At 48.7% G+C, this 16,590-nt stretch overlaps 1 protein-coding gene across 2 annotated transcripts in view; it reads right to left on the bottom strand.

Moving 5' to 3' along the window:
* Positions 1-5,003: 5,003 nt before the first annotated feature.
* The window catches only part of TBC1D21 (TBC1 domain family member 21), an 18,724-nt gene continuing 7,137 nt past the window's right edge, over positions 5,004-16,590 (bottom strand). The window contains exons 2-11 of one of the 2 annotated variants that reach the window (XM_012555096.1): positions 11,577-11,684; positions 11,346-11,449; positions 10,799-10,893; positions 10,171-10,281; positions 9,955-10,055; positions 8,259-8,355; positions 7,793-7,893; positions 6,754-6,870; positions 5,386-5,469; positions 5,004-5,036 (exon numbers count right to left, since the gene is read on the bottom strand). In XM_012555096.1, coding sequence (XP_012410550.1) covers positions 5,004-5,036; positions 5,386-5,469; positions 6,754-6,870; positions 7,793-7,893; positions 8,259-8,355; positions 9,955-10,055; positions 10,171-10,281; positions 10,799-10,893; positions 11,346-11,449; positions 11,577-11,684 — 951 coding nt within the window. The remainder of the gene's footprint in view (positions 5,037-5,385; positions 5,470-6,753; positions 6,871-7,792; positions 7,894-8,258; positions 8,356-9,954; positions 10,056-10,170; positions 10,282-10,798; positions 10,894-11,345; positions 11,450-11,576; positions 11,685-16,590) is intronic. The other variant, XM_004374732.1, reaches the window with a different exon arrangement.

Below are 16,590 nucleotides of genomic sequence, written 5' to 3'. Positions count from 1 at the left end.
GTGCTTGTACCTTCATCATCATCTTCACGATCACCACCACCGTCTTCCACTGCCATTATTTCTGCTGCCTGCATCGGCGTCGTCACTGTCATCCTCAGCATCATGGCTTCCACCACCCTCACCTCCAACGTTGCCGTCCTATCATTAATATTACCTTTATCATCTCCACCTCCATTCACAACATCACACCCAAGATCACCTCCATTATCACCATCACCACCACCACCACCACCATTGCCCCCATTGCATTGACCTTCATCACCACCATGGCAACCATCACCTCCAAGCCCATTTTCACCTCTATCATCACCATTATCCCTATTGTCCATGTCACCACCGTTATCAGCATCTTCACCACCCTCACCTCCACCTCTGCCATCTTCTCAATTATTTTCAGTCCGAACACTTCCACTATTATCTCTACAACTACCTCCACCACCTCCACCATCCCTATCACCACTACTCTCTCCCCCAAAGCTCAGTGCTGCACATTGAACCTGGTACCTGGGCATGGAGCCCAGTCACAGGGAACATCTTGCCTGGCTGATAGACACCACATCTCAGATTTCTCAAAGCAGAGCATCGGCAAGCCACGTGTCGGAATGATCCCTCTTCTTGCCGTGAGAGCTGGCCTTTCGTCAGGATGCTTCTGACAGAAGACAACCTTTGCCTCCCTGTCAGCCATGCCTGTACCTAAAGAGACAGCTTCTGTCTGGTTGAAGGATGGAGGCCACTAATGCGGGGCTGCCCTTGTTTGCATATTGATTGCATAAATTTGCATATCATTTGATCCCGGCCTCTGGATGCTGCACCATGGGTGTTTGGGTACCATTTGTGTATCACTGCATGCTAGGGTCAGGCCTTTGGGACTCGGGCACTTATTAACTCCCTAAAGAGTCTTTAATGTGCTGGTTCAGAAAAGAAGTTGGAATGCTTAGTTCTGTAGTCGCATGGTTGAAGGGCTCTAAGGTGGGGAGTTGGGCAGGTCCCGCTCAGAGCCTGTGGGGAGAGGGCAGCCCAGGGCTTCGATGTGGTCCACGGTTGAACATCAGTGTGTGTTGTGGGGGTGTTGGCTGCAGAGACAAACTCTACTTCTCATTGTCCATTCAGGACAGCAGGCAGCACAGCCACTCCTGTCCTCTTTGGGCCGCAGTCTACTCTCTGTGTGACCTTGGGCAAGTCCCTCCCTGTCGGACCTAGGAACCCTCTGTGTCAGAGGAGGAGGGAGAAGCCAGCTAATTACTAATCCTCTCCATAGGATTCTTGCTCTGAACTCAGTGGTTCTCAGCCCTGGCTACACATAGAGTCACCTGGGGGAGCTTTTCCAAAATACCAGTGCCCTGGCCCCACCCCTAGATAGTCTGATTTAATTGGTGGGCCCTGGGCATTGTTTATTTTTAAACAGCTCCCATGGTGATTCTAATGTGCAGCCAGGATTGAAAACTATTTCATGTGACTCTAGCCTCCTACCCCTCCCCTCCATCCTCTAGCTTCCAGCCATCTCCCTTGACCTATCTCCTTCATTTCTAGTGGCTAATCTCTTCCCCACGCCAGGCTCGCCTAGCCCCAGGGCTGGCAGGACAGTTGGATGCTGGTGCTTTCGTTTGAAGTCTCAGAAATAAATCCTCTTCCCTCCTGGGTGATGTGGCCCGTGGTCAGCATGTGGCAGGGCAACACTTCGCACTAACTGGAATTCCCTTCTCTCTGCCTTGGTCTAGCTCCACCCCATCTCCCAGCTGTGGCTGCGGCTGGTCCAGAGAGGGGTATGCAGGGGCAGGCATGGGGAAGGAGGCGAATCCTGCGTCGCTCTTCCCAACTCCACATCACACCCTGCCCCGTCAACCCCCCCCTCCCAGAGCTAGTGCGGGTCTCACCTGGCACACCTGGCCGTTTCCACTCTCGCAGACTTGGCCGCTCCATTACCGTGCCTGGATTGTCAGCCCCATCATAGCTCCTCCTGCTCAACCCTGTAGATGGGTCTCCATGTAAACCCAGAGCCCCAGCCCAGCCCCGGTCCTTGAGAAGCAGTGCCCAGAGCCACCTGAACCTTTTTTCAAAACAAGATGCAGTAAACATGGCTGTGTGTTGGCCTCCCCCAGACTCACTGGGGTCAGAACAGGCCTAGGGAAGGACAGGGAAGTAGGACAGAGCCTTCCCGCACCTCTCCCCACAGTCCCGCCCTGGGACATCTTGGCCTCTCCTGCATCCTCAGTTGCCAAGGGCAGGAGTGACCTGTGAGAGGAGGGCCTGCCCTGTGGAGGACCAGATGGGAGATTCGGTGTGTGCTGGCGTGGGGGGATGGCAGACCCCAAGTGAGGTGTGGACAGGGAAAGAGGTGAAAACAGGGGCTGCCCCAGAACCAAGAGTGAGGCATTAACAGCGGTGACGCTGGGGCTCGTCTGTCGGAGCTCAGATTCTGACTTGACCATCACCAGCTGTGTAATCCTGGGTCACAGGTTCCTCAGCAGGAAAGAGAAGGTAATGACTGCGCCTAGCTTAGGAGCTGGAGGATTATGTTAGAAAAAGCCTGAAAGGTGCTTTGTTGTTGTTAGTTTCTGTCAGTTTGATTTCAACTCATGGCCACCCCATGTGTGCAGAGTGGAACTGCCCGTAGGGTGTTCAAGGCTGTGACCTTTCAGAGGCAGATCACCAGGCCTGTCTTCCAAGGTGCCTCTGGGTGGGTTCGAACCTCCAACCTTTCAGCTAGGAGTAAAGCGCTTAGCCATTTGTGCCACCCAGGGACTCCAAAAAGTGCTTAGCACAGGGCTAGTGATGACTCGGTCACTGCAGCTATGATTATTATGAGGGTCGGTTCCACAGTGCCCTTGTTCCTGAGCTCCAGCCCCATTCCTTGTCCTTACAGTGTCCTTCCTCTGGGGCTTCAGGTCATTAAGGGGTGAGTGAGAGGGTGGGACTGGAGAAACTTTGCTGCCTTGCCCTTTGGAACTGGGGCTGCAGCTCCATATTGTGGGTGCCTGAGGCTTCTCAGGGAGGTTGGCGGTGACAGTAGCAGGGGCACTAGGGTGGAGCAGCTCCTAGAGGCTACGGCCTGAGGGAGGCAGCTCAGGCCCACTGCTAACGAGCTCTAGACTTGCAGAGCCTGGTCTGCATCCACCTGGAGGGGCAAGTGTCCAGAGGCCATGCTCAAACCACCTCCTTCCACTAGTAGTTAAGAGAACCAAGCAACTGATACACGCAGGGGTAGAACTGGCAGCATTTGGTGACAAATTGGAAGTGTGTGTGTGTGTGTGTGTGTGTGTGTGTGTACATATGCGGGTTTGGTGGGAGGGTACAGTAAGGCAGAAGGTGTGGATAGTTTCTTTGGTCTAAATGGACTTGAACATCCTTTTTCTGAAAGGCAGGGGTAGCTGGCTAAAGAGGGAGCAGGATGGTTATGCCTCATCCCCAAGGACCAGGATCCACAGCAAAACCAAAGGATCCCTCCTGAAAAAAAAAATGTAGCAACTTGGCAAGACTATGTACGTGTGCGTGCGCGTGTACACAGTCGCGCATGTGTTGCTGAGCAGCTATGGGTGTACCTGGCCAGCCCAACCCCTTTGTAGTTCCAGCCCCTTCTGGGCAATCTTTGTGTCTGCCCTCAGGGCACCCCTCAGAGTGGCCACCCTGGGGCAGGCTGGCAGGGGCTTGGGGCTATGGCATAGCCACGGAGGAGCAGGTGGGCGTGACTCTGTCCTCAGGGAGAGGCTGATCTGCCTGCACCAGGAAGGGGATTGCATTCTCTGGAGAGACTGCGCAAGGCTGAAAAAGAGAATTTAGCTTGAGGAGACATTTGCCGGCTGAGAAATGAAGGTACAATTCTGAGAAAGGCTTTGAAACCAGTAGGGGTATTGCTGCTGGTCAGAGGTTTGAGCTGTGACTTTCCACAGACTGCTGGGGAAGCTCTGGAAAGATAACTAAATTGTGTGATTGGCGTGGGAATGAGAGCAATGGAGGGGGCAAAGCCCTGGGTCAGGCCCTCCTCTTGGGACCTGAGTCCCAGGCACTGACTACCGTGTTTTTATGCAAATAACACACGTCTTCTACATTTGTTTGCCAACCGTGCCCTCCCCCAGTGAGGTATTTTTCTAAGCACCACTATACCAGTTTTTTTACATGCATGTAATCCTTATTAGATATGCTCAAATTTCTCTTCCACAGGAACCTGGAAGTCTCTTAAAGTTGGCTATATCCTTAACCATTTGCTTCCCGATGTGGAACCACTGCACACTTGGAAACCCCTCAGTGACAGAAAAGTTGCTGTTAGAGGTTGAATTTTGTCGCCCGACCCCGCAAAAGATATGTTGAAGTCCTTACCCCTGTACCTGTGAATGTGACCTTGTGTGGAAATAAGGTCTTTTTTTGATGATGTTATCAGTTAGTTAATATGGTCATACTGGAGTAGGGTGGATTCTAACCCCTTCTGAGTGGTATCTTATGAAAGGGGAGAACAGACATGGAGAGAGACATACGGGGGAAGATGGAGGCCCTGTGAAGATACACCTAAAAGCCAAGGAACGCCCGCGGCTACCAGAAGCTGGAAGAGACAAGGAAGTCTCTTCCCCTAGAGCTGACAGAGCATGGTCTGTTGATGCCCTGAATTCAGACTTCTAGCCTTCAGAACTGTGAGACACCCTCCTGTTCTTTAAGGCCAGCTATTTCTGGTACTTTGCTATGACAGACCTAGGAATCTAAGACAGATGCTGACCACACATTCCCTTCCCAGCCTGCACCCTCTGTCTAGCCCTCCCCGTTGCTCTTCTCACCCAGCAAGCCTCTCTTCTTGCTGTACCATCCTGTCTTTGCCCGTGCATTCCCTTCCGAGGCCCCTACAGTCAAAGGAGACATCTGACCACAAACCTTACTCCAAGAGGCTGTTTCTACTGCGACTGTATTACCTACTCCCTCACCCTAGCGCCCCGTGGACCTTGATCCTGACTTCATGGCTGAAGAACCACCTTCATGCTGTCCACCGGGGCGTCTTTCCATTGTGGGTGTTCGTGTCCTCAGAGAAAGAAATCCTTTAATGGCTGAGGAACCTGGGGAAGGAGAGGGTTCCGGCAGGTGTGAGGGGCACGGACAGTGATCTGTTGTTCTCATTCTTCAGTGACATTCTCCTGAGGCCCTGGGTGCCCAGCCCTGTGTCCAGCTCCACTGGAGGGACACAGGGAATGGGGGAGGAGGGCCCTTTCCTCAGGAAGCAGTCTGCTCAGGGAGATAGGAGTTGCACCATGGAGAAGACCAGGCAAAGCAACATCTAGTGGGGTTGGTGGCAGAGAGTGTGGCACAAATTGTGTCTCTGAAGCTGAAAATACGTGGCCTTGGCTAAGCTTGGGAGACCAGGGAAGGCTTCCTGGAGGAGGAAAACAAATACTCTGGGCAACTTACATCATTTTGCATGAGCTCAGCATACACCATGCAGGCCGCAGAGATCAGTTCATCAGCGTCAAGGTCGATGAGATTGTTGCAAGCCTGTCCAGGGAGGAAGGGGTGGAGGGGACAGGTCTCTCTGTGCACTTGGGCACAGGCAGCTGCTTGCAGCATTAAGAGAAGAAGGCCACTGCTCAGGGCAGTGACTAGAAGCCACCTAATCTCCCCCCACCCTGGCAGCTTGGCACAGCGTCTGAAAACTCACCATTAGAATTGTATATTTTGGGAGGGTATGGTAAACGTAGTTTTCATACTGGGCTCTAGGGAGTACTGGGGTTCCACCAAGTATCTCGGGGGCTTCTAGGGGAGACTTGGGGGAAGGCATTACTTTTGTGTTTTATAATTGGGGCACCACCTCGGATTTTTTTTAAATCTAGGTGAAATTTACATAACACAAAATTAATCATTTTAAAGTGTACGACTCGGTGGCATTTAGCACATCCAGAGTGTTGCAGAACATCAAAATATTTTCATCTCCCCTAAAGGAGACTCCTTACCCATTAAGCAGTCACCCCCATTTCTCCTTCCCCCCAGCCCCTGGCACCACTAAGCTGCTTTCTGTCTCTATGGATTTGCCTATTACGGAATCATACAATTTGTGACCTTTTGTATCTGGCTTCTTTCACTTAACGTAATGTGTTTGAGGTTTATCCACATTGTAGCAAGTATTAATGCTTCACTCCTTTGTATGGCTGAAGAATGTTCCACTGTGTAGCTATACTGCGTTTATTTACCCTTCATCAGTTATGGGCGTTTGGAGTGTTTCCACTTTTTGACTATTTCCACTTTTGGGCTATTATGAAAAATACTGCTATAAATATTCATGTACAAATTTTTGTTAGAATATGATTTTTCAGTTTTTTTAGGTATATACTTGGTAGTGGAATTGCTGAGTCATATGGTAACTCCATGATTAACTTGTTGAGAAACTGTCAAACTGTTTTGAACAAAGACTTCAGCTGCATTTTCAACATGTCGGAAAGCTATTTTTCCCCCAGCAAGATACTCAGGCCGAGGGGTTTATCGTAAGTCTGCTGAGTCTAACGGCTAAGAAGGCTTCAAGGCCTCAGTTTCCTCATATATTGAGTTATGATGATGATAACCATAGTCCTTCTGTCTCAGGCTTCTCATGAGGCTTGAAAGAGCTAGTCTATTACAAGCGCTCAGCACAGTGCTGGGCAGAGCCGGTGCTCAATAAGTGTTAGCTCTCATCACTATAGCACTGATGCCCAGCTCCCCTGAGCCTGGGTCCTTCAGCCTGGTATGGGGTGGGGTGCTGCAGGCTTCCAGGAGCCAGTGGGTCACCCTTGGCCCCAGGGTGCTCACCAGGAGGATGTCATCGCCATTCATGCTCTCCTGTAGCACCTGCTCGCGCACCATCTGCAGCATGCTGTAGGCCACCAGCACCTGGAAGTTCCTGCAGGGCTTCCCTGTCAGCAGCACCTGTGGGCAGCACAGCTCAGCCTTGGCCTGTGGCCTGGGGCTGCAGGGACCTCGGGATGATGAGGTTCCAGCCAACCGCATGCCTTTCCTGGCCCTCACTGCGGACGCACTCCTTCATTCATTCACTCAGTCAAGTGCTCACAGGCACTTCCTGGTTTCTAGGCATTGTGCTGGCTGCTGGAGGATTCAGAGACAAAGGCTTCAGGGAGTTCATTAGAGGGAGGAAGGAAGAGAGGGGGTGATAGTGAGAGCAAGAGAGAAAGAGGAAAAAGAGAGGGAAAGTAGAAGGAGAGACTGGGTAACTGTCTATAGCATTTGAGTGGAGTTTTGACACAGCGAATGGGAACTGAATCCAGGGGCATCACCGGAGGCCTGGAGGTGGTCATGTACTTGGACGTGGAGACCAGTAGGCCAGGAGGGAAGGGTGAGGCAGGTGGGACTAACTCATGGGGCCACTGACTACCAGGCTGAGGAGTTGGGCTGGATCCTGCAGACAGTGCTGGCCACTGGGCAAGGGCAGTGACGGGTGGTGGGCGTGCTCCTGGGGAGGTTCATCTGCTCATGGCGCTGGAGACTGTGATCAAGACTGCAGGTGAGACCTGTCCTTCGAGGCCCCGCCTTCCCCAGGAGAGAGGGCCAGCAAGGAGCCAGCACCCAGGGAGGGGAAGGCTGAAGAAGGGGCATCTGGGGCAGTGAGAGCAGGGTGAGCCCTTGAACAGGGCAGCCGACGTGCAGGTCCAGGCTTCCACCACACGGGCCAGGCGGGCCCTTCTGCCCTGACTGCCATGCAGAATGTGCGAGCCGCTGGCACAATCAAACCCCAAGCTACTAAACCCCAACCAAAGCCAGAAATAAAGGGGGGCAGCTCTCGTACTGCCCACAGGGTGGGGTCTGCTCCACTGTCCCCAGCTGAGCGCCTCACCTCCCAGAGCCTCCAGACGTCATCGAAGGACTTGAAGGCACGCTGGAAGCAGAGGCAGAACCAGGGGAAGAGGGACTGCACAGCCCCCGCACCCTTCCCTCCTGTGGGGAGACAAGCAGGGTGTCGGCCAGGGCCACGGTCAGTGCAAAGCATGGGAGGACACTCACACACAATAAAGTGTAAACATGCAGACAAGGCCAAAGAGCAGAGCGTGCAGAGCACTTGGGAAATGCAAAAACCCATGGTTATTTCTTTTCCAGCTGCCCTTGGAGACTGTTTGGGTAGATTTTCACCTGTCCAGAGTCCAACCCCTTATAGGGGAATGCTCCTACCAAGGATAGGAAAGAAGATAAGGACTCTACCCCCTTCCCCCACAACTGCCTACCCCTTCCTGCCATTGGCTGGATCCTGGACCCCCTCCCATGCCTGCAGGAAGGGGTGGTGGCAGGAGGTGGGGCCCACTCACTTAGGTGCTCAGCAAACAAGGGATCCAGGATGTTGATCAGGTTGTTGAGCATGTCGAGATTCTTGCCCACCCCAATGTTGATGACACAGCTGTGCTCCTGCATGAGATGCGGGGGAGGGAAGGAAGCCGAGCCCTCCTTGGCTTGAGGACACCGGAAGGGCAGCCCTGGTTAGCCAGCTCCCCAATTCTGGAGGCCTGTATGTGTCTGGTTCCCGGGGGGGTCCACGTCTCTGTGTGTCTGGGCACCTGTGTGTGCGTGGGGGTGGGGGTGTGCATGTGTACACATGCATGTGTCCGTGTGTGGTCTGTATATGTGTGTGTCTGCGTCTGTGTGTGCATATATGCATGCAGTCTATCTGCCTGTGATCTGTAAGTGCAAGTGTGTGTGTGTGTATGTGTGTGTGGTGGGGATGTGTGTGGTGTGTCTCAAGTGTAGCTCACAACTCAGCGAGCTCAGCTGTCCTTCCCACACACATGCCATGGGTCAGAGCAAATCAGGACAAGGAAAGAGCAGTGAGAACACTGTTGCAGGGGTGGAGAGAGGGGCAAGGGAGGGTTCTGGGCAGCCTCTCACAGATCATGAGGAAGGACTTTCCAGGGAGGGTGTTGCAGGGAGCAGCACCTTCAAAACCCCACGCCCTGGGCAGTGTGGGGTGCATCTGGAGAAGACTGGGTTCCCTGGTGCCGAGGAAGGGAAAAGTGCAAGCAAGACCAAAGATGGAGGCCTTGAATGTCTGGCGAAGGTTATTGGATTTTGTTCTGGAGGCTGAGGGGATCTGGGGGATTTGCAGGAGGAGAGCCATGATTTGGGCGGGGAATGCCAGGAAAGGGTGCCATCACTGGGTCTGCCAGCCAAGCTGTGGCGGATTAATTACTTCTGTGTGTGGCCTTACTAGCCATGATCTTGGTAACTCCCACCTAGGTGATTGTGTGATAGGGTAATTGTGGCCTACCGAGGGGATTGGTCAGTTTTGCCTTAAAAGAGAGCCAATTCCAGAGCAGGAGGAGGAGCTCACCACCACCACCAAGGAAGGAGAGACCTGGCAGCAGGAGACAGCACCGTGGGCTTGCCGGCCCACAGAGGGAGAAAGCCAAGTGTCTCTGGGGAGAGGCCTAGGGCCAGGGAGCGGCATGCCTGCGAGCACGGTTGGGAAGAGGCTGTCCTGATGAAAGAACTGTATCCTGAGTGTTCTTGAGCCTGAATTGTAACTGGTACTTCCCTAATAAACCCCATAATTGTCAATATGGTCTGTGAGTTCTGTGTGGCCATTGCAACGAATTATGGAACCCAGCCGAGAAGTACAGAGTGCTGTGTGAGGGACAGTTGGTGGCAGAATTACTAAAGACGGCAGAGAGAGGAGACATGTCTGACCTCTGCCTCACTGGAATCAGCTTTGGGCTGCCGATCTTGGTTCTCCTTCCCCCTTGTGGGCTAGAAGGAGGTCAGACACTGTCCCTATGCCATTTTTACACAAGCTCTTCAAAGTTTGATGAGAGCCGGACCCAGAGCAGACCTCCACCCGCCCCCCCTTCAACCCCAATACCTATCCCCTTAGAACATTCCCCACTGGGTTTGGCATTGCCCTCCTGCTCCTCCATGATAGAGCACTGTTTCAGGGCTGGGGCTGCTGAGTCTGCTCAATCTCAGGGTGCTATCCGGAGAATCAGGATCCCTGAGCTCAGGCCTAACCCTCACCGTTTTCTGCAGGAAGAACTGGAAAAGCCAGAAGGTCTCGTGGTCATGCTCCACCATCAGTTGGAAAAGCATCACCATCTCGTGGAAGCCCTGCTGGTACTCTGGAATGAAGAGAGGGCAGATGAGGACGGGCCAGTGTGAGCGTGGAGCCTGGGCTTGAGTAGGGCAAGGTCTAGGCCAAGTGAGGGCTGAGGGGGAGTTCAACCTCTGGCTCACCTGCCTGGGTGTTGCAGACATAACTCAAGAGAAGAATCTTCTCCAGCCTTTTCTTGTCGATGAGGACGTTGCCGAGGGGGTCTTTGTCATAGAGTCTCTGGATGTCATATGCTATGTTGGGGGCAAGGTACAGGTAGGAGGTATCAGATCACCTCCAGCAGAGGGGCCAGTGATGAGGTTATTTCTCCCACCCTAAGAGAAGAGACCCTAGGGCATCCTAAGGAGGAGCTATGAAAGGAACATCAGCCCCCACTAGGCTCTACACATCACCACACTCTGAGCTATCTGGGTTTCTCCCCCACCTCCAAATCTTTGGCCAGGATGTACCTTCTGCCAAAAATGCCCACCCCTTCCTCTCTTCCAATCAAATCCAACCTAGTTCAAGTCCAAAGGAGGAAAAGAGGAAGGCAAGGCGAAGGAACAGCATGCGCCCAGGGAAACACAGTGTTGTGTATCTGGGGGCACCCAGGGGAGGATGGTGGACAGATTTACCAAGATTCAGCTGGCAAAATTTGAGGCACACATAGATGCAGCTCCCAGGAACTATCCGGCCCCAGAAATCATTGAGAAGGGGCAGCATGGCTTCAAGCCCTGCCCTCTATCCCCCTCCCCACCCCACTCCTCTCACCAATATTATTCCGAGTCTCTATAAAGTTCCGGTGCAGGTTTTCCAGAAGGGGCTGGATCTTCTCGTACATCTCACATAAGACCTTGTAGTTCTTCCTGTGAGAACAGGGCTGACGCTAAACAAGGTAGCCTTCCCCTTCCAGGCTCATGGGGAAGAGCTCTGAGCAGAGGCAGCTGCCATGTTCAAGGCTGTGCCTCCACTTGTGATGCTTTTCCCTCTTCTCTGCCTATGCCACCCCTAGCCACTCTTTCATGCCCATCTGGAATGCCGCAGTGTTCACCGAGGATGTGGGCTCTGCACAGGCCCCCGCTCCTTTGAGGGCTGCTTGGAGGAGGTGCACTGTTTGATTAGGGCCTTGAAGGCTGGGTGAGATTTGATAGACAGATGAGGGGAGGCCATTGGGGGTGCGGGGGAAAGAGTGAAATAAAGTTCTCTCAGAACAAGAAGTCCATTTGGGAGAAGACTGAATCCACGAGGCTGGAGTGATAAACCTCTCCCACCTGCATCACCTCCCACCCTCCCTGACAGAGGATCTGGAGTGTTCTACCTCCTTGTGCTGTCCACCGTGAGCCGCTCATCCCGGGAACTCTGCCATGAGTAGTAGCCTGTGAGGAACTTCCACGCTTCTGTCCTCACCAAAGGGTGCAGGCCCTGGGGTGGGGAGAGGGTGGGAGGTCATGGGCCCTCTGCTACCTGACCAAAGGGCCCCTCCCAACGCCACACCTGCCCCTTGCCCATCCACTCCTCTAGTTCCAAGGCATGGACAAGGCAGCCTTACTCTTTCCAGGATATTAACACAAATGAAGTCCCGTGACTTGGCCAAGTACCCGTTCTCGTCAAAGAAGCCATCCCATTCTGTCTTGTCGATGGGTGGTTTTCTCTTCACCTGCAAGGACAACCACGTCAGCCCTCGGTTAGGAAACTTTGGCCTTTCTTTTTGAGTGTGATTTTTAAATGATAGGCTCTGCATTTTGCTGTTTGAATCACAGTTCACAGCCTCTGACTTACTTCTGGAACACTATCCTGAAGAATATATAGAAAAACTGCTGTGTGCACAATAATTTTCATTGCACGTTACGTACCAAGATGAAAAATGCAAGCACTTTAAATGTTCTGCAAGGGGAATAGTTAAGTAAACTATGGTTTATATACTCAGTGGAATATTGCGAGGCATACAAAATGATGCTTACAAGGAATGAATAATAATCTGGAAAATACAAATGTTAACAAAAACACCCCACAAAATTGTACAATGTCTATCTTCTCTATGTACTATACTCCATATATGTATGTTATACATTATAAAAAGTATGCCACATATCCTCATACATACTGCACCAACAGCTATTAAAAACTGTTAGAAAAAAGACCAAAAACAAATACACCCCTCCAAAAAAAAGTAATCATCTTTGGGTGATAGGATTATAAGCAATCATTTTTACTTTTTCTTGTATTTAAAATATTTTTTAATAATAATGCATACTGCTTTGATAATGGGAAAATATTAAATAAACAATAAGTAAACACATTCATGGACTACATTTTACCTTTCTTGGAAGAGCAAAACAGTTCATCACGAGGAATGGTTTCTGGTTTAGATGAGGTGTGTGTATTGTATATATGTGTGTGTGTCATGGAGCAGGGGAAGGGGCGGAGGGAGAGGTGAGTGTACTGCATACAAAGTAATTAAAAATGCTCATAAAACTAAGAGTTAGAATTTCTATTGGAATGGGGTAAGAGAGATTCCTTTCTTGCTAGGGTATTCTCTCCTACTGGATACAAGAATTTCTTGAAATGCCACATTGTATACATAAAGATGTGTTGATGGAGAGAGCTTGCCAGGTGACTAGACATGTTCAAGATACATCCTTCCAACTTCCATTCATACACACATGAATATGTCCACACGTGGCTCAAACTTTAATTTGCATACGAGTCACCTGAGGATTTCGTTAAAACACAGATTCTGATTCAGTAGGTTTGGTGTGGGACCCAAGAGGATGCATTTCTGACAAGCTCCCAAGTGATTGCTGTTGCTGCTCATCCATGGACTACATGAGTAGCAAGGTGCTAGAAGGCAAAATAGCTCTGTAAACTAAAAATCTGGGATAATCTACACTAACTGCATGTTTGGTGGGGATGGATTGAGAAGCATATTCTTTAATAACTCACACATGCTCTATCTTCTGAACCAAAATAGGACATACGAATGAACCCAAGAAGGTATGAACAGACTTGACCTTGGTCTAACCTTGGGAAGCAGGGTCTGCCCTATGCCCTGTTCTAACTGCACAGACACTTTTGTCTGAACCAATCAGAGCCAGCCTTCTACCCGTCTTACCACCATCATATTCTCCCAGTCTATGTTCATTAAGAAACCGCAACACTCATCGTGCAACGACGTGGCAGAAAGTAGAGGGAAACAGGCAACTTTGGGCTGTTCCCTGGTATCCTTAATTCTAAGAGGAAATGCATTAACTTAGGAACACATTTCCATATGAATTTTAGTCACTTTCTCAATTTCTATAACAAAAACAGCTATGACTTTGATTGGTGTTGCGTAGATCATTTTGGAGAAAATTAATATCTTCACACTATTATGTCTTCCAACTCGTGAATGCAGTATATTTCCCCTTTTATTTAGGTCTTTTAAAAATCCTCTAAGCAATACTTTGCATTTTTCAGTGTACAGGTCATATATTTTGTCAAATTTATTCCAAGGTATTTCAGATTTTTGATGCTTTATAGATGGTATTGTTTCTTAAATTTCAGTTTCCAGTTGTCTGTTGCTAGTATATAGAAATACAATGAATTTTTACATATCGATCTTGTATCCTGAAGCATTGCTAAACTCATTTGTTAGTTCTAGTAGCATCTTTTGTAGATTCCATGGATTTTCTACATTGACCAGGGATCAGCAAACTGTACCCCATGAGCCAAATCTGGCCTCCTACCTGGTTTTTTAAATAAAACTTTACTGGAACACAGCCACACTCATTTACTTATGTATTGTCTATAGCTGGTTTCACGCTACATTGGCAAAGTTGAGTAGTTGTGACAGAGACCACATGGCACACAAAGCAGAAAATATTTACTATCTTGCAGTTTTATAGGAAAAAAAAAAAAAAAGCCAACCCTGACGTAGAAGATCATGTTGTCTGTGAATAAAAACAGTTTTATTTCTTCCATTCCAGTGTGAATGCTTTTATTTTTTTTTCTTGCCTAATTGTCCTGGCTAGAACCTTCATTATAATGGTGAATAGAGGAGTGAAAGCAGACATCCTTGCTTTGTTCCTGATCTTAGAAGAAAAGCATTCATTCATTCACCATTCACTGTGATGCTAAGTGTAGGTTTTTCATAGATGCCCTTTATCAGATTAAGAGCGTTTCCTTCTATTCTTAGTCTGCTGAGAGTTTTTATCAAGAATGAATGTTGGATTTTGCCAAATGACGTTCTGTATTCTGTATCTATTAAAATGATCACATGGTTTTTCCCTTTTAGTTTGTTAATAGGATAAATTATATTGAATGATTTTGAATATTAAACGAGTCTTGCAGTCCTGGTATAAACTCCACTTGGTGATGATATTTCATCTTTTTTTTATATATCATTGGGTTCTACTTGATAAATTTTTGCTTAGACTTTCTACATGTATGGTCATGAGAGATATTGGTCTGTAATTTTTTTTTCTTGTAATGTCTTTGATTTTGATATCAGGGTAATGTTGGCCTCATAGAATGGGCAGGAGTGTATTCCTTGGCTTTTTAATTTTCTGGAAGAGTTTGTGTAGAATTGGTATTATTTCTTCTTTAAATGTTTGGTAGAACTCACCAATAAAGCCATCTGGGCCTGGAGATTTTTTTTTTTTTGGGAAGGTTTTTAACCACACTTTCAACGTCTTGATTAGATACAGGGACTGAGTCAGGGGAAATTGTTTTATTTTTACTTTAAGAATTAGAAATTTTAATCCAATTAAAAAACCGGCAAAGGAAATGAACGGACACTTCAACAAAGAAGACATTCAAGCCGTCATGACACATGAGGAAATGCTCGTGATCACTAGCCATTAGAGAAATGCAAATTAAAACCACAGTGAGATACCATCTCACCCCCAGCACTACTGGCATGAATCAAAAACACTAGAAATAACAAATGTTGGAGAGGCTGCGGGGAGATCAGAACTCTTATGCACTGCTGGTGGGAATGCATAATGATACAACCATTTTGGAAGACAATACGGCGCTTCCTTAGAAAGCTAGAAATAGAAATACCATACGATCCAGCAATCTCACTCCTGGGAATATATCCTAGAGAAATAAGAGCCGTCACACGAATAGACACATGCACACCCAAGTTCATTGCAGCATTGTTCACAATAGCAAAAAGATGGAAACAACCTAGATGCCCGTCAACAGATGAATGGGTAAACAAACTATGGTACATACACTCAATGGAGTATTATGCAACGATAAAGAACTATGATGAATCTGTGAAGTATCTCATAACATGGATGAAACTGGAGGACATTATGCTGAGTTAAATAAGTCAATCACAAAAGGAAAATATTGTATAAGACCTCTACTGTAAAAACTCATGAAAAAGTTTACACACAAAAAGTAACAATCTTTGTTGGTTATGAGGGATGGGAGGGGTGGGGGGAAACACTAAATAGACAAAATAGATAAGTGGTAACTTTGGTGAAGGGTAAGACAGTACACAATACTGGGGAAGCCAGTACAACTTGTACAAGGAAAGGTCATGGAAACTCCATAGACACATCCAAACTCCCTCAGGGACTGAATTGCTGGGTTGTGAAGACCATGCTATCAGGGAACATCTAGCTCAATTGCCATAACAAGCTTATAAAGACAATGTTCTGCATTCCACCTTGGTGAGTAGCGTCTGGGGTCTTAAAAGCCTGTGAGCGGCCATCTAAGATACTCCACTGATCTCATCCCTTCGGGAGCAAGGGAGAATGAACAGAACAGGATACAAGGAAAAGATTCGTCCAAAGGACTAATGGACCACGGCTACCACAGCCTCCACCAGACTGAGTCCAGTATAGCTAGATGGTGCTCGGCTACCACAACTGACTGCTCTGACCGGGATCACAACAGAGGGTCCTGGACAGAGCTGGAGAAGGATGTAGAACTAAATTCTAACACACAAAAAAGACCAGATTTACTGGCCTGACAGATACTGGAGAAACCCCGAGAGTATGGCCCCCGGACACGCGTTTAGCTCAGTGGTGAAGTCATTCCCGAGGTTCACCATTCAGCCGGGGATTGGACAGCCCCATAAAACAAAACGGGACTAATGAGGCACGACAGTCCAGGGACAAGGACTAGAAGGCAGGAGGGGACAAGAAAGCTGGTGATAGGGAACCCAAGGTTGAGAAAGTACAGTGTTGACATGTCTTGGGGTTGTTAACCATTGTCATAGGGCAATATGTGTACTGTTTAATGAGAAACTATTCTGTTCTGTAAACCTTCATTTAAAGTATAAAAAAAAAGGATTATCGATGTGAGATCAAATTGACAGTAGCAACTCAGAAGGTTTGATGGGAAGCCTAGGGGGCAGTGAGTTGAAGACAATGGCGATGGAATAATTTGGAAAAGGATAGTGAGAATAGCAGCACAACTGGAAGAATGTAATCGATGTCACTGAATTGTACATGTAGAAATTTTTGAAATGGTGTGTCTTTGGCTATGTATATTTTCACCAAAAAAGAAAAACGGTCCTCCAAAGTCAAGAAGGGAGAGTGTTGACATGTGGGTTTGTTAGCCAATGT

The sequence above is a fragment of the Trichechus manatus genome, unplaced genomic scaffold (assembly GCF_000243295.1).
Source record: "Trichechus manatus latirostris isolate Lorelei unplaced genomic scaffold, TriManLat1.0 scaffold00030, whole genome shotgun sequence".
In the NCBI taxonomy this organism is placed as follows: domain Eukaryota; kingdom Metazoa; phylum Chordata; class Mammalia; order Sirenia; family Trichechidae; genus Trichechus; species Trichechus manatus.
This window is presented reverse-complemented; position numbering and strand designations above follow the sequence as displayed.